General features: G+C 34.1%; 1 protein-coding gene across 9 annotated transcripts in view; it reads left to right on the top strand.

Annotated features, from left to right (window-relative positions):
• Positions 1-27,271, top strand: part of Tasor (transcription activation suppressor) — a 44,961-nt gene extending 17,690 nt beyond the window's left edge. Inside the window, exons 9-24 of one of the 9 annotated variants that reach the window (XM_071618828.1) lie at positions 414-519; positions 1,393-1,496; positions 1,724-1,827; positions 7,950-8,022; positions 8,111-8,182; positions 9,095-9,796; positions 13,195-13,445; positions 14,613-14,757; positions 15,956-16,015; positions 18,985-19,916; positions 22,375-22,497; positions 23,122-23,281; positions 23,793-23,901; positions 24,868-25,046; positions 25,223-25,387; positions 26,261-27,271. In XM_071618828.1, coding sequence (XP_071474929.1) covers positions 414-519; positions 1,393-1,496; positions 1,724-1,827; positions 7,950-8,022; positions 8,111-8,182; positions 9,095-9,796; positions 13,195-13,445; positions 14,613-14,757; positions 15,956-16,015; positions 18,985-19,916; positions 22,375-22,497; positions 23,122-23,281; positions 23,793-23,901; positions 24,868-25,046; positions 25,223-25,387; positions 26,261-26,766 — 3,791 coding nt within the window. In that variant the 3' untranslated portion in view covers positions 26,767-27,271. Of the gene's footprint in view, positions 1-413; positions 520-1,392; positions 1,497-1,723; positions 1,828-7,949; positions 8,023-8,110; positions 8,183-9,094; positions 9,797-13,038; positions 13,446-14,612; positions 14,758-15,955; positions 16,016-18,984; positions 19,917-22,374; positions 22,498-23,121; positions 23,282-23,792; positions 23,902-24,867; positions 25,047-25,222; positions 25,388-25,983 lie in introns of all 9 variants that reach the window. The other 8 variants (XM_027921564.3, XM_027921563.3, XM_027921566.3 and 5 more) reach the window with 8 other exon arrangements.
• Positions 27,272-27,345: the final 74 nt, after the last annotated feature.

Here is a 27,345-nt window from a genome sequence, read left to right as displayed (position 1 = left end):
TTTTCATCATAGGTTTAAGATCTAATTTCTCCATAATAAAAGTGAATGAATAAAAGATAGAAGACATTGTGGTCATTCATATAATTAACAAGATTTAATATCTATTGTTTATATAGAATTTATATATGTATTAGATATTTGGGAGACACAAGAGCATTGGTTGTCTCTGAGGACATTTAGATAAATTTGTTATTTGCTAAATCTGGGATGATTTTTGTGTGTGTGTATGGGGGGAGTATCAAACTTAAATCCTAGAACTGGAGCTTTTTTATGAATGGAAATGTCACTTTTATGTTTGTTTTCTACTTAAACCCTTGTGCCCAACTATTTTCCCTCTTCTACTAAATTTGCATTTACTTCTCTGGGTTATCAAGAGATTGAGCTATATCCTTTTTTTTTTTTTTTTTTTTAAGATAAATTTAACTATACCTTGTGGAAAGGACAACTTTTAAATAAAGGAAAGCTTCTGTGTTATATTTCTCTGAGGTCAGCCACTCGTGCTTTTTTGCCTATCAAACTGTAAGTATAAGAAAATAGCAGTTGCAAGAAAAAGAAAAATATGCAAAATAAACAAAAATAGCAGGCTAAGTGTTGATTGTTTCTTCTTTTAGCTTTTTTCCTTTTTATTACATTTAAATTGTGCTTTGTTCCATAAGAACTTAAATACAAATATTAGTTTGTTTTTTAAGAAAGTTGATTTAATAATTTTAGAAAGTTACTTGGCCCAAAAGGTCCTCTGCTTCTTTGTCTTGATTTGAGGATGAAATAGTCCTTCATTCATATATATATATATATATATATATATATATATATATATATATATATAGTATAACATTTTTTCTTAAGTGATATTAAAATCTGAGAAGATAAATTTTTAAGTTTTATCCTAATTTTATATATATTTTTTTCATTCAGCTGAGTACAATAGACTAGTTTATATAATATTTGTTGGAAAGAACTTTGTTGTTGTGAGTTAAAGAGGCTCTTTTCAGTTCAGTCCTGTGCAACATGTTAGAATATTGAGTGATCTAAAGTGATATTTTGGTACCACCAGAGTAAACATTTGGGCCTTTTTGAAGGTTAAGAGTAACAGTTTGTACTTGAATTGTCTTTAATAAAATGACAATCTCTTATCCTTTGTGGTTAGTAAAATTTGCATTAATTAATAGGATTAGCTTCTGTCTTTAGGATGAAAGGTTGGTAAGATTGCCAGGCTGTTTACCTGTGTCTAGGTATTGGACTTCCCCTGTAAAGTCCCCTTTAGAATAAGTTGAGATAATGAATATGCTTTTCTTTTTTTCCATTGTATGTGTGGTTGTGTCTGTGACAGAGAGCCTTGTTAAAGTTAAAAATACAGGTAATGTGAACATGCTTTTTTGATTTTTCTTTCAGTCCTGAGAAGTTAGATGTTGAAACAGTTATGAGTATTGATCATCTGAAGCAGAAAATTCCACCAGCACTCTTTTACAAAGAAACATACTTAGGTCCAAATGAAGGTAGAGTATTTAATTTTATAAAAGAGATAGGGCTGGGGTGTGGCACAGTGGTGCAGTGCTCACCTAGCACATGTGAGGCACTGGGTTCGAACCTCACCTCAGCACCCCATAAAAAATGAAATAAAGATATTGTGTTCAACTACAACTAATAAATAAATAAATAGATAAATGAAAGATATAAAAAAGCAGACTTAATTTGAATATTTATTGTATTTTTTTAATGTCAGTTTTGAAGAATGGAATGTATTGCAGCCTTTATGAAGTTGTAGAAAAGACAAGAATTGGAAGTAACATGGAGAATTTACTGCAGAAACTAGAGAAAGAAAAACTTGTGAGTGAAAGTTCTACAACATTCCTTGTTCTTCCTTGAAAATAAATAAGTGATTATACTAATATTTTGATTTATTTTTGCCTTTGAAAGTCCATAAAGTCTCTGTGTTGTTACCACTTAGCAGTGTTTACTGACTGGTACTCTTTTAGGGCGTGACACTAGACATTTTACAGACCAGTCTTCCCATGAAGTATTTTTATTTAATGATTATGAATATGATCATTAGCAAATATTTATTCTTATTTTCTTAAGCAGGGTATATAGTTTAGTAAAGAGTGACACAAAGACTGTTCTCCTGGATTATACAGTGATGAATAAAGTTATTATTTAGATGCAGTTTGTTCCAGTAGAGTATATTTGAAGATATAAAAGAATGAGAAACCCTGTGAGGTTGAAGAGATTTAAAAAAAAAAAAAAAAAAACGAACGTTTTAGGGGGATTGGGGAGATGTGTTGTATTCGACATCATTCAGGAAGTTTTCAAATGTTTGGGAGTTTGTATTTGAAACTGAGAGTAATTTTTTTTGTGGGGGCATTGTGGGGATTGAACTCAGGGCATTCAACCACTGAGCCACATCCCTAGCCCTATTTTGTATTTTTTATTTACAGACATGGTCTCACTGAGTTGCTTAGTGACTCACACTTTGCTGAGGCTGGCTTTAAATTTGCCATCCTGCCTTAGCCTCCTGAGCCACTGGGATTATAGGCATGTACCATGCACCCAACTTGATTCCATTTTTAATTGTTTTCAGGTTTTCTATTTTTTTCCTTGGGTCAGTTTCCGTATATTATGGTTGTTTTTTACGAATTTTTTCATGTCTTCTAAGTTTTCCAATCTATTGGAATAAAAGCATTCCTATAGTCTTCTTTTAAAATTTTCTGGGCTGGGGATGTGGCTCAAGCGGTAGCGTGCTTGCCTGGCATGCGTGCGGCCCAGGTTGGATCCTCAGCACCACATACAAACAAAGATGTTGTGTCAGCCGAAAACTAAAAATAAATAAATAAATAAATATATATTTTTAAAATAAAAAATAAAATTTTCTTTTAGGGGCTGGGGATGTGGCTCAAGTGGTAGCGCGCTCGCCTGGCCTGCGTGCGGCCCGGGTTCGATCCTCAGCACCACATACAAACAAAGATGTTGTGTCCTCCAAAAACTAAAAAAATAAATATTATAAAAAAAAAAATAAAATTTTCTTTTAGTTGTTGAAAGACCTTTATTTTATTTATATGAGAATTGAACCCAGTGCCTCACACATGGTAGACAAGTGCTCTCCCATTGAGCCACCACCCCAGCCACTCATAGTCTTTTTAAAATGTGCTACTGAGCACATTTTATGTAGTATTTTCATTACTACTTTTTATTAGTTATTTACCCAGAGGATTGTCTGCTTTGTCTTAGTCACATTTTGGTTTTGACCTTTTTTGTATCTTTTACTATTTTATTTCTGCTATTAACTTCTAGTTGGTTTTTTTTTTTTTTTGACATTTGGTGTTCATTTCTAACTTATTAAGTTGGAAAAAGTCAGTGAATACTCAGTTTTAAGTAATGCTTTATTGGCATGTCACATGTTTTAATGTGTAGTATTTTCATTTAGTGCTAAATATGTTTAGTATTGTGTTTTCTACTTTGCATGATTTAGAGGTGTTTTAACTTCCAAGTAAATGGAGATACTATTTTTATGTTTTGTTTTAAATTTAATTGCATTTCTGTAAGAACATACAGGGATTATTTAGAATTTATGGACCTGATTTAAATACTATGTGGTCAGTTTTTATACATGTCCCCTTTTCTTGAGGGAACTGTAGGTTTTGTTTTTAAGGGTACCAGGGATTGAACTCAGGGGTGCTTAAACATTGAGCCACACCCCCAGCCCTTTATATATTTTGGGGGGGGGGGGTGCAGGGAGGAGGACTGAGGATTGAACTCAAGACAGGATCTTGCTAAGTTGCTTAGGGCCTCCCTAAATTGCTGAGGCTGGCATTAAACTCACGATCCTCCTGCTTTAGCCTCTTGAGCCACAGGGATTACAGGCATGTACCACATTAGGCAGGAACTTTAATTGTTGAATACACTATTCTGGGTTGATGGCTGTTTCCTTCTTAAATGTATACTATATTGTATTCTTGAGGTCAGCTCTTTGTTCATATACTGTTCTTTGTAAGTCAGGTTTTTATTTTTTTCCCCTCCTGGCTGCTTTTTTGATCCTCTTTTTTTCCCCTTTGGTGTTTTGCAGTTACATTATCTAGGTGTGGATTTGTTATTAATCCACCTTGGCACATTTTCTTCTGTATCTGTAGTTATATATCTTCATTTCTGGAAAAATTGTTAGCTATTATCTTTGTACCTTTCTTTTATTCTGTATAGTCTTAACGTTTTTGGGGACTCTTACGAGGTGTACATCAGACCTTTTTATACTGTTCTCCATGTCTGATATTTACTTGTTTTTCTGAGCTGCATTATAAGTAAATTTCATTGCTGTCTTCTAGTTTAAAATTCTACCTCTAGCTATGTCTAATTGGTGGTTTTGTCCATTCATTGAATTTCTAATGCCACATGGAATATTTTTCATTTCTAAAAGTCATATTTGATTCTTTTCAGATCTGCCAGGTCATTTTTTAATAGGTTCTTATTCTTTCAGACATTATTTATTGAGTGCCTCGTATGTGCCAGGAATTCACACAATGTAAGATTCATCATTTTAGTCCACCTGGCACATTCTAGGCAGAAAGTACTATATCACTGAGCAACATATCCAGCACTTCTTTTTTAATTTTGAGACAGGGTTGAAGTTGCCCAGGATTGCCTTGAACTGGAAATCCATCACCCCAAAAAGAGCTCTTGATCATTAAGTATTCACTCCCTTTCTTCAACCCTTGATCTATTTTCTCTACGGATGTATGTGTTCGGGACATTTTATATAAATGAAATCATGAGCCTGACTTCTTTTTACAGACCTTAATACTTTCAAGGTTTAATCATGTTCTAGTATATATCAGCACTTCATTTCTTTTTTATGACTAAATAATACATCATTATGTGAATGTCACATTTTCTTTGTCTATTGTTTCCATTTTTTGACTGGTAACAAAATGGTTGCTATGAGCATTTGTGTACAGCTGTTTGTATATTTTCAGTTCTGCCAACTCTTTATAAATATTTCAAAATGAACTTTTTTTATATTTTGCACCTAATGATTCTAAGTTATGCCTTTTGGGTTCAAATTTTTTGTTGTTGTTGTTGTTTTGTTTTTCTATTGAGTGCCACTTAGTATACTTTACTTCCTTCTAAGTTAAGTGATTTAAGGTTGCGAGCTTGCTGGGCACAGTGGCACTCACCTATAATCTCAGTGACTTGGGAGACTGAGTCAGGAGGATCACAAGTTGGAGGTCAGCCTCTGCAATTTAGCAAGACCTTGTCTCAAAAAGTAAAAAGGCCTAGAGTTGTAGCTCATTAATAAAGCACTCCTGGGCTCAATCCCAAGTATCCAAAAAAAAAAAAAAAAAATGATGGTGAGGGGCTCAGATGATTGCTGCTCAGTGGTAGAGTGCTTGCCTAGCATATGTGAGGCCCTGGGTTCAATCCTCACCACCACATACAAATAAATAAAATATTGTGTCCAACTACACTGAAAAATAAATATACAAACAAAAAGATTGTGAGCTCTTTGGTATTATACTTATTGGTTTCATATTGCCTGTAATGTTATCTGACAAGTCACAGTAGTAGTGATAAGACAAAAAAGAATAAAGTAGGAAAAACTCAAAGGCTAGGTTAGATTAATGTTGTTACTCAAAGGGAAAGAAAACAGAAAGGTATAATAAATAGAGACAACAAGAACATGGGGGACTCCAGCATTTTTCCTTCCTTGCATGTTTGAAGGCATAGATAACACAAAGGCAGAGAGGCCCCAGAGTTTTATGTCTGGGTGTGTATTTACACTATTCTATGAATTTCTGGGTATATTGGCATTCCTTAATAAGTATCTCTAGGCCACCAAGCCTTTGAATTTTATGAAAACTGTATTTGGAGTGGGTAAAAAGTTAGAAGCATGTAACTGGTTTTCCTTAGAAAGCAAAAATCGTATGCTTTCCATTGTCTTGTTCTCACACTTATGAGTTGGGCAAAAATCTTAAAAGGAATATAAAATTTAAAACACTTAAGGTCAAAGTATTTATGTCAAACAAAAATTTTTACAGATACTGAGTCTACTTGTAGTATTTCCAGGAAAGATATCCTGGCCATAAGATTAATAGTAGTTATAAGGCCCGTTTTAGTATATCACAGGGCTGATACTACATGTCACTTAGCAATGTCATACAGCCTGGCCTGAGGATTTATAGGAGGCAAAGCCACCTCAGCACAGATGGAACTTCGCTATACCTTAAAACAAAGCTTTTTCTTGTTTAAACTCCCTTTATGATAGAAGTCACCTGGTAACTGACCTAGACCAAATACAGGTATTAAAAGAGGGGAAGGATTTTCCCAAGCTTTAAGAATGGTCTCCAGATGGAGATCCTGTGTGAGTCAGTCTTCTGACCCCTTAACTGTATATGGCTCATACCACCAGCCTGCTGATGATTTCAATCTTTAAAAGTGCTGCCAGAATGTGAACTGTTTGAGCATCAGATGGTATCTAAGAATCAGCATTGGCATTGATTGAACTGAAGGGCAGAAAATGCACCTGGGGTAGCTGGACAGCTAGGACTACCTGAAACCTCTAAACATACTCACTTTGCTTTTGAGTGTTCAGACAGTGTTTTTATTAAGTTTCATAGTCAATTTTTGTCCTTTAAATTATTAGTTCTTACATAGATTTTTTTTTTACTAGCATTATTAGTGGAATTTAGGTAGTACGGTTTTCTTTCAGAACTCAAATACCCTACTACCATGCTCATTCAGTTCATTTATACACTCATCCTTTGATTCAAAAGATGAACTATTTCCATAGCCTCCAAAATAAGATTATGTTGTTTCTTTCCCAGTCCTGCATAGTGCTGTCAGATCTTTTATTATTGTTGTCATATTAAGGAAACACTAGCATAAAAGGGTATATTGTCAAAGACATTCCTAGCTAAAGTGGCATTTTTGTCTTTTTACAATCTGACCCCTGATATTCCTTTTTTTAGACTTTTTTTAGACCCTATTGCCAGTCATAAGTTCTGTATGCCTATAAATTGTCAAGTATTTTATAACTTGCCTTTGCTTATGATGTTGTGTCTCCTAAAATGTATTTTGCATAGTCTCAGGCTCTTGTCAGTGGTTCTCATCCTTCAGAGTCTACCTTTGATACACTCTTCAGTAAACTTTTTGTAACCATCTTTTACTGCCATTTTTCTTTTTTTATGTATTTTTTGGGACTGGGTTTTAGCTCAGTGGTAGAGCACTTGCCTAGCATGTGTGAGACACACTGGGTTCAATTCTTATCACTCCAGATAAATAAATGAATAAAATAAAGATCCATCAACATCTTTAAAAAAATTTAAAGCATTTTTCCATTTCCTGTTGCTTTGTATATCTCTTCGGAACTTTTTTGTCTTACTTACTTATTGCTATTTTGTGTGTTCTTCTCTCAATTATAAACTTGTTGTGATCAAGGAGCTGTGTTGCTTCTTAAAGTTTCTTCTGGGAGGGCAAATTTCATAACAAGTAAAAGATGTTCATTAAATATATGTGGAATTAGATTATGGCAATATATTTCTTTCAAGATTAATCTGAATTCTTCCAAAGAAGTATTTCAAAGAATGTTTTTTCCAAATGCAGCACAGTACCTTGACATTTAATATTGTATCTTTTGTATTGATGAGGAAAATATTAAAAGTATTTGTTTTAGCCTTAGGGGAAAAAATAAACAAGTTGGTTTCACAGTTAATTAGGGGAATTATTTCAGTGATGTTCTCTCAGCATAATATAAATTTTTGTTTATTGGAATTGTGTTAATTAGCATAGAGTTGATGGGGACTTTATTTGTGGTGCTGAGGAGTTTTTAACTAATTCAGTAGCAGTATTTTTCCTAAAAAGATTAAAAACTTTTTTCTCCTGTATGATTAGTAGAAAGTGCTATGTGTCTGTCCTATAATAATAAATAAAGCACATATAACTTTTTCCCTCTCCCAAAAATGCAGGTTCTTGTTAAACCTTTAGGAGACCGAGGATACCTTTTTCTTCTCTCTCCTTATCAGATGGTTTCTCCATATGGTAGGTGACTTCTCTTATTACTGACCACTTTTTAAAAATTGTTTATTTTATGTTTTTATGTTAGTGACTTTTGCTTCTGTTTATTTAGAACATCAGACTGTCAGGTCTCGAATCCTGCATGCTTTGTTTCTATTTCAAGAACCTAGAGGCGTAATTACTTGTAAGTTCTTTGAATACCTAAATCTAATAACATATAGATACCTAAATTTCATTGAAAAAATTTCAGGTAACTTAATCAGCATTTTGTTTTTTTCCTAGATCATGTTTTTCCTACACCAATATTCTGAAATATTCTAATACCTCTAATACTTAGAGGTATTAGAAATTTAAAGCAATTAATGTTTAACTTTTTTTTTCTTAAAATAATTTTACACAGTACTTTAACTGATAAATGATTGTTATTATTACATTCCTATGTAGCTTAATTGCTGTGCTGGAGATTGAACCCAGGGCCTTGCACATGCTAGCCAAGTACTCTATCACTGAGCTACATCTCCAGCCTTCTTGAGGGATTTTGTTTTTTTAATTCACTTTTGCATTTGAGTTAAATATTAAGCCATTCAGAATTAGAATTTCTGGCACTGATGTTGTATACTTTGTTGTCTTTTTCTAAGAAGAAACTGTTGAATTAGGATAAATTTCTAAGTCATAGCTACTCAATGCATCCATATCAGCTTACAAGAGAAAGGAGTGTCATTACTATCATGCTTGGAGTTGGATCTTGCCCTCTTTATTTCTCCTTAACATTTACCTTACCACCATTTGAATTGCCTACCAGAAGTAGGAAATGAAGATCTTCAATGAGTGGGCGTTTTTTCCTTTTAAAAATATACTCTACTCTTTCTTTTCTTTTTTTTTTTTTTTTTATTGACCTGTTTCATGTTTTTGGACTTAGAAATGTACTTTCATAAATATACTACATATATGTATTAGGGTACATATTCCTTTGGTTCAGTGTTAATCTATAAATATTGTTGCACTTCTTTGGCAGTGTATAGTTCTGTATTTGATTAGCTTCTTGATGCTAACATGTTTTGCTTTTTTTTTTTTTTTTTTTTTTTTTTGTTTACAGCACAAAAAAGTTCAACCAATGCAGCACCACAAGAGAGGCATGAGAGCATGCCAGATATATTAAAAATAGCTCAATTTTTACAATTTGCTTTGATTCAGTGTCGAAAGGAATTCAAAAATATAAACACTATAAATTTTCATTCTGTTGTTGAAAAGTATGTAAGTGAATTTTTTAAGCGAGGTTTTGGTTCAGGTAAACGAGAATTTTTCATGTTTTCATATGATTCACGATTAGATGATAGAAAATTCTTATATTCGGCACCAAGAAATAAATCTCATATCGATAATTGTTTGCATACCTATATTTTTCGGCCTGAAATGTATCAGTTACCTATTTGTAAATTAAAAGAGCTATTTGAAGAAAATAGAAAGCTTCAACAGTTTAGTCCACTTTCAGATTATGAAGGTCAAGAAGAAGAAATGAATGGTACAAAAATGAAATTTGGAAAACGAAATAACTTAAGGGGTGAAACTATTACATCTGGAAAGCAAAAATCATCTCATTCTTTGGATTATGATAAAGATAGAGTCAAAGAATTGATTGATTTAATTCAGTGTAGGAAAAAAAATGTGGGTGGGGACCCAGACACACAAAACATGAGAAGCAAAACTGTCTTGAAGAGGAAGCTCGAAGACCTACCTGAAAATATGAGAAAGCTCGCCAAAACCAGTAATATATCCGAAAATTGTCATCTATACGAAGGTAAAATATCAGATTGCTCTTACGACATCCACCAAAAGTATAGGAAAAAGCTGTTTTTTCCTAGTAGAGGGTCTTCAAATTAAAGCTTGAAGGCCACATCTAACCTGTCTTCTTTTAATAAGAAAATTGTATTGTAATACAGCCATGCCTTTTGATTTATGTGTCTATAGCTGCTTTCACATTTCAGTGGCAGGGTTGGGACAAACTACAGGGCCCATGAAACCTGATGGTATCTACTATCTGGTTCTGTATAGAAAACATTTGTCAACTCCTATTCTGGTACATCAGATTTCTGAAGAGTTTGGTTTATGCCTGTATGAGAGAATACAGCTATTTTCCTTTTCTATTTTCTTTTATTTTATTATTTTCTATTTTCAAAGCTCTTTCTTTTCTATTTTCATAATTGGAGAAAGACAACATTATAATATTGGGTTCTTTTAGGATGCTGCTTAATGAAAGGAATCTTCTAAGCTTTAAAATTTCTTAGATGCTTGCATATTAATTTTCTATCCTAGGGATCCAGGAATGTCTTTGGGCTTTTCTATTTTTTGTTTTGCTTTTTTTTTTTTACATTAAAAAAAAAAAAATCTTCACAATACTGGGGATTGAACCCAGGGCCTTGCATATGTTAGGGCTCTGCCAATGAGTTATATCCTTAGCCCTCTATTCTTTCAGTTGACAAAAAAAAAAAAAAAGATAGGAATGAGACCCTTACTAAATACGTTTAATTTAGAAGTAAGCTAAAATATTTTTTATCATCTAGGTTTTTAAGTCTTCACAGTACTAGTCCATAAGCATAATATGTGTTCTTTTGCAGTCAGGGACCTTTGAAACCATACACAGTTTGTTCTGCTGTTGATGTTCTTACTGATTATGGCAGTTCTGAGTATTCCTTTATTTCCTACTGAATGGTTTTACTTCTTTTCACATTCATTGCATGTCTGACTAGGTTGGACAGATGGGTGTCCTTATTATACTTACTCGGCACTCTATACTTGAGTCCTGATTTTTCACTTAGCTACTGACCTTTTCTTCTTCTTGCATTATCCAGCATGGTTCACTATTCATATGTTAAAATTAATAATACTGTATTGTCCAGGACAGATAGCATTTTAATCATTGCAGAAAGTTCTGTTTGACAAGTGATATTTCTGCAGTGACTTTGAGGGTTTTTTCTTGTGTTTCTTTTTCTTCTCAGTGTTTGTTCTTTGTCTGTGTTCATATCACCTTGGTGACCTTCCTGGCTTATTTGAATGACTTTAGCATCATGTTCTTAATATTGCTTTGTTAACTTGTGACCAATCTCATCTTCTATACTTGGCATATAAAGATGTGTTAGATTGGCCATATCCTGCCATGCTTTCCACTATTTCATGTGGTCTTTGACTAGGGTTCAGTCTCCCTAGAATATGAATTTTATTTTTCCTCCCTGAAACATCTTCCACGTCTATCAAATTTTATATTGTCACAGGTCAGATCTCACCTCAGCTTTCTGGCTCTTCTTTTTTGGGGGGAGGGAGGTACCTGGGATTGAATTCAGGGGCACTCAACCACTGAGCCACATCCCAAGCCCTATTTTGTATTTTATTTAGAGACAGGATCTCATTGAGTTGCTTAGCACCTTGCTTTTGCTGAGGCTGACTTTGAACTTGGGATTCTCCTGCCTCAGTCTCCTAATTCCCTGGGATTACAGGTGTGTGCCACCACACCTGGCACTATTCTACTTCTTGATGATCTCCATCTCCTTGTTTAACTTATGCTGGACTTTTGATCTGTACTGAACCCTGTTGACACTAATATGTACTGTGTTACACCTGTGTCAGGAGAGTTCAAGTGTTTACTATATGCTAGGTATGTCATGTATTTATGTCATTTGGTTCTTGAGTATTAGGCATTATTTTCATCAGTTTTGCAGTTGAGAAAACCATCTCAGGTAAGTAAAATAATGTTAACTACATCTGCATGTGGCAGACTCCATGTTTGAACTCAGAACTGATTGACTCAAAAGCTTTGTTCTAAATTTTCTTGTATTAGCATTGAGCACATAATAGGCATTTAATAAGATAAGTCAATTGCCAAAAAATAAGTTATCTGTGAAAAAGCTGTGTTTGGGGATGTAGCTCCATGGTAGGTTACCCTGGGGTTCAGTCCTAAATACACAAACAAAAGCACCCTGCTCTTGATTTGGTGGTGAGCTCATTTTATAAGAATGAACCTCAAAAATCATTTGTCACTTTTAACTAGCACCAACTTTCTCAAGGTATAATTTTATATATGGCACACCTTTGTTAAGCATGCATTTTAAGTTTTGACAGCTGTGTAACTAACTCTACAATATAGACATTTTCATTATCCCCCAAAAGTTGCCTTGAGATCCACCTAACTGCCAGTAATCTGGTTTTTTTGTCTATATAAACTTTACATATGCAATAATTTCTTATTAGAATCATGATTATAATTAGAGTTAGTAAATACTCCCTTTTATTTTTTACCGTGGTATGTTGTACCCTTCCTAAATTGGAAATCCTAATATCCACTCAGGCATAAGCTCACCTCCACCTGAGTATTAAAGTACATGACTTTCTGAATATGTGCTCTTTGCAACTTTTTAAATATTGGTTGTACAGATTATCTAGATTTATGTTTTCTTTCATGTTGCATGTTTGGAGGTTTTTCCAGTATCTCAAATATCCTAGCTTCATTATGAATATAAGTAGTCATTTTGGATAAATGTTAGCAATTTTAAGAATGTTAACCTGAGCATTAAGGACAAAGGCAATAATAGGTACAGAGGAAATAAAATTAAGTGATAGGTTGGTTGTTTTTTTTTTAAGTATATGTAAGTATAATTTGCATCTCCTAAAAATTGGCAAAATAGTGGAAAGCTTATCTTCAATCAAGCAACTAATTGAGTGGGATTTTGGTGGCAGAGTTTAAGGTAATTATAATATGGTTACTGATATTTATTATCCATAATTTATTATTTACAACTTAATGCATGAGCTCATTTTCTTAATAAAGTACTTAAATTATGACATACTAGCCTTCATTTAAAAGGAATTTTGGCCTTTATTCCAAATTTTAGAACTGATTACATTTTTAAAATCTAGACCTCACTTGTTTGAGTTCTTGCCTATTTTTTGTAAGTAATTTTTAAGGTATATTTGATTTTTAAAATATGTAAGCTGGCTTTCAAACTTAACTTCAAGAGATGACTTTTTTTCTCCCCCCACCCCGCCCAGAGTCTCCACAGCCCATTGGCTTACTTGGGCATGATGCTGACTTGAGACAGCAGCAGCAGGATACCTGTAACTCCGGTGTTGCTGACATCCATAGGCTGTTTAATTGGCTATCAGAAACATTAGCTAATGCACGCCATTCTGATGCATCCCTGACAGAGACAGTCAACAAAGCCTTAGGATTGAGCACTGATGATGCCTATGAAGAGCTGAGGCAGAAGCATGAATATGACTTGAACTCTACCTCAGATAAGAAAGAATATGAACAGCCTACTTGTGCAAAAATTGAAAATACACATTTTAAGGGTGCTCAAAGCCCATTGCTAGAAGTTAATGTAACATCTTTAAAGTATCCGGTTGCTGTTTCTACCAGTGAAGTAGGCATTGACCATAAGTTGCATTTGAAAGAAGTAAGCATATGTCTTTTGGTTGTCTTTCTTTGCTTTTGTGAGTGTGGGTGTCAAGGAGGATGTGGGTTTGTGCTTCATGGAGTGGTTTCTTCTTTAAAGAAAAAATAAGATACACTTGAGTAAAGATATTTATCTAGGACAGTGCTTCTTAGTTTTCCTTGTTATGAAATAAATACCAAAGTAGTTGTTTTCCTTCCTGCTCTTATAGGCTTTATAAATAGTCTAAGGTTTACTTGTTGTGATAAAACTAAGGCTGGACTGTGTTTGTCAGAAATGGCATATTGGGAGTTGGTTCCATGTTGTTTCATAATGTTGAATCCTCAAAGCATGTGCTGCTTTCTGCTGGCAGAGGCAGAGAACTCAAAGGTGAGGCAAATGAAATGGTTGAATTTATTAGTGTCTCAGTGTAATAAATAAGGTTAGGTACTTAGTATTTGTTGTGCAGATGGGAACGAGATGAGTCTATTGGGATTACCTCTGAAGTGATTCTCCACCCTTCTGTGAGGGCTTCCAGATTATGGTATGTGCTTAGTGTACTGGTTTCTAGCTGGGAAGTAACCTCAAGAAGTGGCTGTATCATTGAGAATGACCCAGGATGGTACCATATTCCCATGGACTTCTAATTTATTCTCTATCTGGAGGAAAAGTCATAATGTGGATGTTCCCAGCCTTTGTCCATGTAGTTTTGGGATATTTATATTAGGAAGAAAATTCTAGTAAAGGACTTATATAAGGTAGGCATTGAGATACTAACCTGCATGGTTTGTATTTTCCACTGTATTTAATACTCCAATTGACAGGGATTTGATTGCCTAACACAGCTCACTTCCTGTTTTTTTTTTTGTAATTAAAAACTTTGTGCCATTCAGTTAGGTGTTGCCTTATGTCCACTTTTGAATTGTTAATGGCAGAGTTCAGTATATGGCCTGCAAAACCTAAAATGTTGGTGCCTTACTATAAAAGTTTACCAGTCACTGCTCTAAATTAACATTGTTTTGAGAAGAATAATTATGTTTTAATTTTGAGACTAATGTATCATAACTTTGCCATGTTTATCAGTTATTTGTAATGTTTAGATTGAAGTGTGTGGATTTGCTGTGAAGAAAATAGTTATTCTTGACATTAAAATTTAAAAGAATGCTATTGAATATGTACTTTAATTTTTAGGATCCAAATTTAATTAACATGAATAATTTTGAAGATTGCAGTTTGTGTCCCACTGTTCCCATTGAACATGGATTACATAGACAACAGTCTAAGTCAAATAATGTTGAAGAGACTGAAATACATTGGAAACTGATACCAATTACAGGTAAGAAAAAATAAACTAGGTCATAGTTTTATTGCCTTTATTCAGAACCAGTTTCTTGAAGGGTTTCATCTTTTCAAAATTCCACTCTTGGGTTACTAGGTGCTTTATCTTAGTGACATCTTCACCATCTTATTTTGAGCAGTATCATATTCGTCAACTGGTGATGCTGTTCTTGGTCATCATCAGCAAGTATCTGCAGAAGGGCCTATTAATAATAGAGGGATTTAGGACATATGTACTCTCCCTATTAGATTTAGCATGCAGACTATCAAATAAAAATTGTTGGCAGAAACTGAGTTTCTTACAAGGAGAGGTAGGTACAGAGATGAAATCATGCTCTTTGTTCAACCAATACTTCTCAACTGATTAAACTTTAATAAACTGTCATCTAATAAGTGGTTACGTTAAGGTTCATCTATTTGAAAAAATTTTTCTATTTCTTAATATTGGAGTATCTTAAAGAAATTGAATCATCTTGGAGAATAAATTGAAATGATCAAATGCAAAAACCTAAGAAAGCTTATTGATCCATGGGCCTCAAGAATAATGTGGTAAATGTTGAAAGATTATCATGTTGCAGTATTCTTGTTTCTCCATGCAGATATACTCTTAATATTCCAAGTTCTTATTCATCTTTGTTACTAGCTAAATATATTCAGAAATGTTGCTAGGGCACATCTTTTCTATTTCTAGCTAGACCTTCATTTAACTTTAAAAGAAAAAGTAAACTACTCTTTGCTAAAAAGTAGGCTGACTTGTGACCTTGGACCTATGAGCCCTTCAACGATTCTGAGAAGAATTTCTGAAATTTCAGGAGTTTACATGGACTTCATTCAGCACCATTTTCTACCTTATTAGAGGGCTAGAAGCCCAAAAGTCATAGGGAGCTGCTACTCTCTTATGAGCTGGAGACATTGGCTTGAAGTAGTTTATTGACCTGATTGTCCTAATCATTCCTCATTTAAACACCTTCATACTTAATGTTGAGCCATTTGAAGGCATAGCATCTGGGTGTTATTTCATCACCTGAAAGGAAAAGGAAGGAGTTTGCCATTTCTGAATGACCCTTCAGGAATATTTTAACCAAAAGAAGGAATACGTGGATTTGTTAGCTTTTGGGGTTTTTTTTGAAAGGTACTTAATAGGTGTCACTGGTATCTGAAGACAGTCTACAAATCTAATGGATGCTTTCCCTCAGGAGGGAACGCAAGAAGCCCAGAAGACCAGCTGGGGAAACATGGTGAGAAACAAACACCAGGTGAGAAGGCTCGCTTTGCTTTTCCTCCCAGTTCTTCAGAATGGCTTTCATTTCTGATTCTTTATCACTAGGGCATTGATTTAAGTTCCATTGTTTACTGAAAGTTTGGCCAATACCATATTTATATTTAAGTCATTAATTGAATTGTATCAAATATTCTTACTATAATATGTTCAGAAAAGTCACTGGATATTTATAGATTTCTTTACCTATAGTAGATTCTCTCTGATAGGATTACTTGGGAAGACTTAGAATTTGTTTTCCTAATCCATTTTGCAGAATATCTTAGGAAGCAGTTTCTTTGAAGTTTCTTTTAAATTTGAAAAATACCAGGAGGGAAAGCCATTTATCTTTTAGGTACAGTAATCCTAATCTTGAATTTTTTAACCTGGTTCTTAGTTTAAGAGATGAAGAAACTGACTCCAGAACATCATCCAGATTATTACTGATTAGCTAGTTACAGTGGAGAGTCTCTCCTTTCTCTAATGTCTGAGCTCAAAGTCAATTCAGCTTTTACATATGATCATGAGCTTGATTTCTTGCTTAGAGTTTGGTAGTCTTTTTTTTTTTTTTTTTTTTCATTATTTCCATTTCGTTAGAGTCTCTTTCAGAATTTTTTTTTTTTTAATTTATAGAGGGAAAGCTAAATGATTTTCTTTGTAGGTCTTTATAGTGATTCTTTTGATATTAAGTTTCCTTCAAGAAAATGTTTCTTCCTAGGAAAAGGTGATTTTTTTTTTTTTTTTTTTTTAAGCAGCTGATATACAACATACAGGAAAGTATTCAGCTCATTTTACATGTGTATACACATAGGCAACTACCACTTAAGGCGAGATGTAGTACATTTCCATCACTCCAGGTATTCGTCTGCATCTACTTACTCAGTCTATACTCTGCCTGTTCTCAAAAAGTAACTACTAAACTGACTTCTTTAACATTAGTTTTGCCTCCTCTTCAACTTAAGGTAAATGGAACCCCCACAGTTTTTTGTGTTTGGCTCTTTAACTCAATCTTGCATAAGGGTTTCATCCATGTTGTGCATCTATCAGTAATTCTTTCTCATTGGGAATAGCAGGAATCTTATTTGTATTTGAAATGCTTCATAGGCATCTGTAGTACTCTCATTTGGGATACTGTATTCATATTTTATAACAAAGTGTAGACAATCTGAAGTCACCTTAAAATCTTACAGGGAAATTTGTTTCAAATAAAGTTTACATTTTTAAATGGGATTTATTTAGTTAGGTTTTTTTAAATATGGGAAATTCTCCATGTAGATTTACATTATATTTAAATTTGAAAAAAAAAAAATCCCTTTATCTATAGCCCTTTAGGAATAAGCTTACTGGTCTGATATGTGGCTCTAAGTTTAAAATTAGTCGTCTTCAACCCATGTGTTTTATAAGACAATTCAGTCTTTATTTGAATAAATCTGATATTTCACATGGTACATAATTCAAGAAAGGAAAAAAAAACACTAAAGTAAGTACACTTAGTTTCCTCTCAGTGGATTAATTATTGTTAATGATTTCTTGATATAACCTTGTAGATATTTTGTATACATACTGAACTCCATTTTAACGTTGTAGATATAAGGATATGTATGACATTGAATATTCCTAAACTTATAGAACTTGAATTTTCTGTCCTGTCAACTATGTACAGTTGCAGTTCTTTCCTTGACAAGTTGAATATTTTGGTCCCCTTCTTGTTTTCACCCGTGGACCTGCTGTGGTCTTTTTACTCTGATGACAAGTGCCTTTGCAGTAGTTACTAAGTGCAGTGATTCATAGTAATCACTAGGTCAGTAGAGAATGTCACAAGCTGCTGCTGAGATTGTTTAAGCCTTTTAGAGAAGTTTAAGTCGGGTGGACTTACATGTAGAAAAAAGCACATGCTCCCACACCTGAAACTTTAAAAAGATACTGTGAATTCCTTTTTCAAAAAGTATTGTAGATTTGAAAATGATAGATAGACTTTCTTATTTAGAGATACCATTTCTTATGCTATAGTAGCAATTAGTTAGGGAATGTTGACTTTAAGGAATATTGGTCATTTTTAAAGGGTGAAATAGTGTGATATGGCCTTATAGACAAAGATCATAATTTTTTTTCCTAAAATGTAATATGACTGTTGAAGTTAAATATATTTGCCCCTTGTGTCTTAAAAGTGTATGAGGGTATTTGTTTTGAAATGTAGTTTCAAAAACATGTTTGAATTTAGAATTTTTGTGTGTAGGGGAGTATGATCTTATAGATAAAGCTCATTGTCAAGAATCAAAGATTGTAGTTCCTTTAGCATCAGCTAACTGAAACACCTTTTTATCTCAAATGGGATAGCTATCCTGATTTCTCTTAAAATTACTTGCAAACAAAATGGAAATCACTATGAAATTTTATTCTCTTCCTATCTTGTTGAGGCTTTTTTCAGTGACAAAATAAAGTCCCTAACATTGCAGGAAATCTCCATATGAGAGCAAGTCTGAAAGTGGATGAGTTATTGTAGATCCTAAATGATTGGTGGAATCACAACATCTTAATTTAACATTCTTTTGAGTTGCCTTACACCTGATTCTCATATTAAGTGAGTATTATAGTAGATATTACCTAGCAAGGAATGTAAGAGTTGAGCAAGCTAATGTAGTTGACCATCCTGATTAAAACACGTCAGGTCTATGGAATGATAGGGAAGCAGAAAAGAAGCAGATGACCTGTGCTGCTAGAAATACTTGTTTGAATACTTCAAAAGAAAATTAGAAAGTTATTACTCTGCCTCCTAAAACCCAAAAACATGCCTGTAAGTAGGGCACATAGGAAATAGGGTTCACAATGGTATTTGAGGTTTTTATTTTACTTTCAGATGCGTAATTAGTTAAATATTTACTTGACCTATTTTTCTTCTGATTTAAAAGTGTTTTTAAATATTATCTTTGTGGATTGTTCTTATAATAATAAACTCTTCCTATATAGGTATGAAATCACCAGAAGAACAACTGGTGTGTCTGCCACCACAGGAAGCCTTTCCTAACGACCCCCGGGTAATAAGTAGACAGAGAAGTTCTGATTACCAGTTTCCATCCTCTCCATTTACAGACACACTAAAGGGCACCACTGAGGATGACGTGTTGACAGGTCAGGTGGTGACAGTGGAGGAGCAGTGTGTGCCAGCAGCAGAGACGCCTGCAGTGAGTGAAACTACAGAGAGAACAGTGTTAGGAGAATACAATCTCTTTTCTAGGAAGATAGAAGAGATTCTGAAGCAAAAGAATGTTTCATATGTCAGTAGAATTTCCACACCAATCTTTTCCACACAAGAGAAGATGAAACGGCTTTCTGAGTTCATATATTCTAAGACTTCAAAAGCTGGTGTACAGGAGTTTGTAGATGGTTTGCATGAGAAACTAAATACTATTATTATTAAAGCATCTGCTAAAAGTGGGAATTTGCCATCAGTCAGTCCTAATGATTCTGATACTAAGATAGCATTGAATCCTCTGGGAAGGCATATTGTATCAGTTTCCTCAAGTGACATCAACAATAAACACCTCCCTGAGTCACTTTGTAGTGATGCTTTGAAAGACAACAACTCTAATGAACAGCATTCCTCTTCATCATTGAGTTTAACTGAAGGAGCAATGAACCAGTCGCATCATGCTACAGAGGTAATGGTGACTTCTGATCATACTGTACCTGGTGATGCTGCCCGGGAACCAGTAGAAAAAGAAACAAAATCACCCAGTGATATAAACATCTCTGCCCAACCAGCTCTTTCAGATTTTATAAGCCAGTTGGAACCTGAAGTATTTAATAGTTTGGTTAAAATCATGAAAGATGTCCAGAAAAACACTGTGAAATTTTATATTCATGAAGAAGAAGAGAGTGTGCTCTGTAAAGAAATAAAGGTAATTAAATGGGAAGGTAAATAATAATGCTGAATAAACTTGTCTTATTGACTTGACCTCTATAAAATGGAGTTTAAAAAAAGGTTCGTCTTATATTTTCATAATCTAATAATTCAGAATAGAATAAAAGATTAATAAATTGAACTAAATGTAGTACCTGTGACCTAAGTATCTTAGAATTTAGAATCTTTTTCTGTGTAATTTTTAAAGGGCATTTATGTAAATAACTGCAAGATATATATAGCTTAGTGGTAGAGAACATTTTGGTCCCCAACGGTACCAAAGAAGAGTCTGTTTGTACATACTACAGATATTTTAAACTGTCGATTCAGAGGTTTTAAATACTGCCTACTTGGGCTTTTAATGAAAGGGAAGAAAAATACATGCCACCATTCGTAACGGAGTTTTAGGAGTCAGAAACGAACTGTCCAGGGTTGACCTAATGATATGTTCTTGTGGTGTTTCTTGATACTCTGGCCACGTCATGATTCGCTGTACCCCTTATTGATTAGAAACCTTAATGATCCTGAAAGACTTCCCAGTCATGAAGGACTATTCACTGTAAGATGTATCTTTTCTGCCATAGAATAACTTTTTAGGTATTTGTTTTAAATACTTACCTTCATGTATATAAGCATAGACCTCGGTAAAATTTGTTATTTGTATCAGTGGTTTAGTGTATTTGATTAGTACTCATTGAACTATAAGATTTTAATTGTAACTTGAGGGATTGTCATGGGTTTTCAAATGAATGCTTGTTTCCATTTATGCAATTTACTTATGACTGAAATTGCCACCTGTTTTATTAGAGGAAGCAGAGGAACAAATTAGTGACTTACAGCACAGCATGGCCCAGAAACTCAGTAGTAGTGACAAGGGCCTAACCCTTTGTCTAGGGTTCTCTGACGTCACCAAGTTTCTTGTGGTGTACCCAGTGAAGATGTGAAGACATGGAAATGAAAGAGGATCAGAATACTTGTTGTGCTTTTCTTACTGAATCCTTGTGATACCTTGGGAAAATGAAACCAAGCTTGGTTGCATTTATGCCCTGTATATTGCAATGTAGAAGTTCTTAGCTTCCTACCCCCGGCAACATGTTTCCAAGCAGAGCACTCTTTGGAGCATAGGTGCACATTGGGTAGGGCTAATTGAGAGAATAGGCTGGGTTTAAGGGCTGGGGATGTAGCTCAGTGTTAGAAATGTGTGCTTAGAATAAACTGCACATTCTACCCTCTTCGCTCTTTTAATTTTTTTTAATGTAACATTCTTAACATGGCATTTAAATTGAGGGGATAGGAGATGCATTTCCTTATGAATGGTACATTAAATTCATTTTAGGGTAGAACAAATTGTATTTCTGGCATTATTTACTTTATGTAGAATAAGTAACTGCTCTTACAGATCTAATAGAAAATGGAACTTTTACTGTTACACTATCCATCAGATAATTTCCAGCAAAAATAAAGATAAGGAATAAAAATATAAGTTTACTAATTTCTATATTCAGGTTGTTTTATTACTATATAAGATAGTCTTATAAACTTGAATTTAAAACTCTCTAATATTAAAAAAAGACCTAAAATCACTGAGTCCTGGCAGTAATTTACCTTTTCACTAAGCTAATCTGAGATTTGCTCAGGTGCTTAGATTAGAGTAAAATCTGTAGAAGCTGCTGCTTTAGTCTAGGTGTATAAAAAATATCCTCTTTAGGTGACATTTTAAGCAGCTTTCAGAAGAGCAGTAAACTAGTTGTCAAGCACACTGGGTTTTGATCTGGCTATTTGACCAGCTGTGCTGACGTTGAGAACATTAAGTGAGGAGTGTTACCTCCAGGATCCTGCAGTTGGTGTCAGGGTTCAGGAATCTACCAGCAAGCAAAGAGAACTCTGCATGGACTTAACAGCTTGTGTCCTGTGAAAGGTAGTAATACTTTGCCACCAGCATGGAGGGAGGTTTTAAATGGGAGAGTCTGCTTTGCTTGAAGATGTTAAATAGCTAATTAGTATGTGAATACTGGTGTATGAATACTTTCTGACCTGTTGTGAATTAAATGAGCCTTATAACTCTGAAGAGGAATACCACAGTAATATTGCCATGAACAACCAAGGGCCTGCTTAGCAGATGAAAAAGAAAGCAAGGAGTGGTTAATGATGTACTCTGTTTCCCATAATAATGAACAGAGCTGGGTTTAGAATGTGGGAATCTGGGCTAATCCATTATTACAGTTCTGTCATTTCACACAGGCATTTACTTTAAATGCATAGCATTCTAACATTGTAAAAGTGTGATTGGTGAAGCTTGACCCTTTAATTCCTCTTGCATAAGAGGAGTGGACTTGAGGTCTGTGAACTTTCCTAGAGTAAAGTTTCTTAAAGGTCCTAGTAGTAAAATTTATCTGTTTGTTGCATCATTTACCAAAAAGCTTTTTAATGTTGATATAGTTGTTTTTCTTTAACAGGAATATCTTATCAAATTAGGCAATACAGAATGCCACCCAGAACAGTTTTTGGAAAGAAGATCAAAATTAGATAAACTATTGATTATTATTCAAAATGAAGACATTGCAGGTTTCATTCACAAGGTAGTCTGTTAAGTCACATTCATATTTATTTTGGTTTTTTATAACTCCCTTATTTTTAAATCTTAACTGTCTGAAACTAAAGGTTTTGTCTGTAAGCTTTAAAGATGATAAAACATATGTATCCTTTCATGAATTAGCTTGGGGGCAGTTGTTTTGTACCACTGCAAAATTCCTAAATTGCTGTACATCATATTTTCTTCTGACAGTCAAAGTAGTCAGTACTAATAAAAGTACTGAATCCTTGAATGCTGGGGGCCTGCTAAATATGTATTCTCACCTTTATTTTTATGTCTCAGGCACCTATTTGTGCTACCTCTTCTTTGCCAAACTAGTCCTCCTTTCCCTTTGATTTGGAGGTATCCTGTCAAGAGACTCTTGTCTTCTGAATTTTGACTATATTCGTGTGTTACAGACTGGTTACCATTTGTCCATTTTGTTTTCAGGTCTATTGTCAAATATTTAAATAGTGGTTTATATATTGGGAAATAATGTTGAAGTAATTATTTTTGTGATTTTTTTTTCAGCTGCAATGCATTAATACAGATGAACCATAAAGATTTTCTGTGTAGGTTACTTATCATTTCATTTCCTTATCCATCCTTTTCTGTTTTTTATATTTAACAGGTACCTGGCTTGGTGACTTTAAAGAAACTCCCCTGTGTTAATTTTGCTGGTGTTGATAGCCTGGATGATGTTAAAAATCATACATACAATGATTTATTTGTATCAGGAGGTTTTATTGTGTCTGATGAATCAATTTTAAATCCAGAAGTGGTTACAATTGGTAAGGTTAATGCAGTCTTATGAGCATGTAACTTGTTCACCATCCCCACCCCTAGGTTTCTAGAGAAAATGGGGGATTTGACTTCTTAATGGTATTGTCTGTTATTCTGTCACTCACAGTAACCAGTATATTTTAATCTTTTTCCTGGGCTCTTATCACCTCAAATTTCTTTCCTATTTTTAGTATTTTAAATTCTTTTCTGTGAATCTGGTATAGATTACTTTTTGGGGGTGGTGCTAGGGATTTAACCCAGGGCCTTGTACATGCTAGGCAGGCACTCTACCAACTGAGCTATATCTCCAACCCCTAGATTACTTCTGATATTGGTACTGTCATCAGTGTATTCTTTTTTCATGTGCAGATATTATAGTCTTAGTGCTTTAGGGATAATGTAAGTCTCTTAGGAAAAGAGTACATAGGAAAGTAGATCTCTTACATGATATGAACAAGCACTTCTTCCATAATTCAGATGTGGATTGTTAACTGAAAAGAAACTTCATTATTTCAACAGAGAGCCTTAAAAATTTTTTGGCATTCCTTGAAGACCTTAGTACCCCAGAAGGAAAATGGCAGTGGAAAGTTCACTGTAAATTTCAGAAAAAGCTAAAAGAACTAGGCAGGTAAGATTTGGGAAAAAATAAATGCATAATGGTTGATTTTAATACTGTGCTCACAAATTTTTTTCCCCATGTTTGTAGACACTGCAATTTTGACAGCTATCCATAGCCAATCTAAGTTAGAAGTGGTATTATTGTTTAGATAGATGTTTAAGTTCTGGTTTTGTGTAAAGTATAACTGGCTTAATGTGCTTATTAATCTAAAATAATCAAAATGGATCTACAATTTTTTTTTCTTTGAATTGTATAAGCCAACTAGATCAGGCCCTCTTCCTAACAAGTATTTGGACAAGGATTAATCTCAACCTGATAAGGAGACTGGTGATTAGGATATTCATTTATATTTGTACATATTACTTCTAATATGCCTAAGGTCAGTTCCTTGGAGGACTAGTCCACAAACAAGTACAGTATCAGATGAGTTTGAGATACTTATCCTACTGTAGAGTTTAAAAGGTAATTAAGAATTTTTTATATTTGTATTTCTCTGCATTTCCTAATCAGACTGAGGTACACTCTTCAAGGGAATTCAGGGTTAACTAATTTCCAGTTATTTGATTCTTACAGCTATTCACCTTTTAAAATTTACCCTCAAAGCCTGTGAAGTGGGTTTAGGGCAAATCTCTTCTATTATAGTTTATAAACAATACTGAGATCTAACGGTATACTTATCAACAGTTCCCTCACTTTCCTAACTGCAGCTAATAGTTTTTTTAATGGCTTGTTGCCTTGTGCCTTACATTGTAGCAACAGCTTAGAGTAGAATGATTGAAATTTTAGCCTAAGGTAGTATAGCGACCACCCCTGCCAGCTTGCTTGTAGACTGCCTAATTCCCACTCTCTCTCCTGAGCATCCCTATTGCTAAGAGTATAATTGTCATTAGTTACCTAACTAAGGAATTAAGGTTTTAATCTGAAGTAAAAACTTTAGAAGTACAGACCCAGATTTTGAACTTTGTTTAATTTCAGATTGAATGCTAAAGCTCTAAGTTTGTTGACACTTCTGAATGTCTATCAGAAGAAACATCTGGTTGAAATCTTGTCATACCACAATTGTGATTCACAAACTCGAAATGCTCCAGAATTGGATTGCCTTATCAGACTTCAGGCTCAGAACATACAACAGCGACACATAGTCTTTTTAACAGGTAAAGAAAACACTCTTAAGCTTTCTAATATAAGGATGTGGATGAAAAAAGGATTTCCTGGGGCTGAGATGGGTGGTTAAGCTAGAATTCTGAATGTGTGAAATAAAGGATTTTGTTGTGGTTAGGTATCATTGTTTGTCTATGAATCTTCAGGTGCTTTTTTTGTTGTTTTTAAGAGAAGAGCATCAAGGTGCTTTCCAGTTACACAGACAATGGAATAGTAGTTGCAACTACAGAAGACTTTATGCAAAACTTTAAAACTCTTGTGGGCTATCACAACTCTGTCACAGAAGAAAACCTTCCGTTGTTTGGTGCTAATGAGAACCTTGAGTCACAGTCAGGTAACTTTTCAGCAGTTTTATTTTCTTTAAAGGCAGACAGAAAAAGGAATGGTTTTGTCTGGTATGAAATACTGAAATGCCTATTTTGAAACCACTGACTTCAGTGTAAATAGGCTTATGGTTAGTGTTTAAAGGCATTTATCATTTTAGTACTCAGCATGCACAAGTAGTCAGTACAAGTTGTTACCATATACTGCATTTCTGACTATGCTGTGGCCTGTGCATACTGTGAGTATGCATTTTCTCTTTGAGGGTATGTACACTTTATTGACTGCTGCTGTCCAATAAGGGGTTTTATTAAGGAAAAAAAGTAGGAAACCAGATCTGGGGATTTAGCATTGGGTTACTAAATCTCCTCAGGTGTATGAAGCAATGTAATTGGAGATAGTAGGAATATTATAGCTTCAGTCTTGTGAGATGGCCTCTGCTTTGGTTCCAGAGTTTACGTAAAATGAACAATGTATTTAACTTTGTTTTTGGTGAAAAGCAGAGATGATCATTCAATAGAGCTTAGTTTAGTAATTCAGTGAAGCTAGATGTCAGAAATTTTATTTTATATTTGTTTTGTCAAATACTGAATTACCGTATAACTTTAGATGCTGTTTTGACATTAACCCCTTTGGAGCTGGGAGTTGGGATTTCCCAACATTAAACGTGAACACATTTCGCAGAAGCTTTTAGCATCGGATTATCTGGACATTCACACCTAGTGTGAGTGTTGTGACTAAGTGAACTTGTGGCAGAAGACCAAGCTTTAAGGGATTGTGGACTTGCAGACCCTGACGCATTATATTGTGTGAGTAGTGTATAATTTTAAAACTTAAACAAATTGTGTAATTCAATAGAGGAGGACTTTTTGTTTTTTAAATGTAGCTCTTTTAGAAAACGATGAAAAGGATGAAGAGGATATGTCTCTGGATTCAGGGGATGAAATCTCACATATAGAAGTATGCAGCAATTTTCATTCAGAAATATTGGCGAAAGAGACCAAAGGATCCAGTGGAACAGATCAAAAAAAGAATATTCAAATTGAGTTGCAGTCATCTCTTGACGTGCAAAAAAGTTTATTAGAAGATAAGACTTACCAAATTGATTCTGAAGAGAGCGCTTCTGTTGATGATATAGTATGCTCTGAAGGAGAGAACAGCAGTTCAGCAGAACAAGATTCATATAGCAACTTTGAGGTTCACCAGAGTCAATTAAATATGTCCCATCAGTTTAGTCATTTTAATGTTCTCACTCATCAGACATTTTTGGGGACACCATATGCCCTTTCATCAAGTCAGTGTCAAGAAAATGAAAATGACTTTTTATCTGCTTATACTCAAAGCTTGGATAGAGAGAAACCTCCATCTCCAATAAATTGGGGAAAAAAATGAAAGAGAAATGTGGTAACTTTAAAAAAAAAAAAAAAGGTTGTTGTGAACTTTTTCTGTTTAAGTGAATTAACAATTTATTAACAATTTATATTTCTTTCTCTAAGCAAAAGGTTTCTTATCCTTTCTGAAATGTTTTTCCTCTTATTTAAATCATGATGGCCTGTATCAGTTGAAGCATCTGAAAATTGAAATAAATATATATTTCTAACATATTGTATTTGAATTCTCATGTTGGGACTTTTTAAGTTTTACATTTGTTTTCTGTACTTAGGCTTCATATTGAAGTCAGTTTTATATGTAAAATTAGATGACTTAAGCTTTTGTGTATATAGGATTTTGTGCAGTTTAGTTTACACAGGACAACAAGCAACTTTAACCAGAAGTATATTTTTTGAGGTACTGAAAAGTCGTATTAACTTTTCTGTGGTCTAATGCTAACTTCTACATTTTTGAAAACTGCAGCAGTTTCTACAATAAATGTCAAAATTTAGAGAAACTTCCACAGGAGCCTAAACTGGATTTGGGTTATTTAGTAAAAGTCTAAAAATGTGTTAAGTCTTCTGGTACTCTCAGGTACAT

Source organism: Marmota flaviventris, chromosome 1 (assembly GCF_047511675.1).
Source record: "Marmota flaviventris isolate mMarFla1 chromosome 1, mMarFla1.hap1, whole genome shotgun sequence".
Classification (NCBI taxonomy): Eukaryota; Metazoa; Chordata; class Mammalia; order Rodentia; family Sciuridae; genus Marmota; species Marmota flaviventris.
Note: the sequence above shows the minus strand (reverse complement) of the source record. Positions and strands in the feature narration are given on the sequence as shown.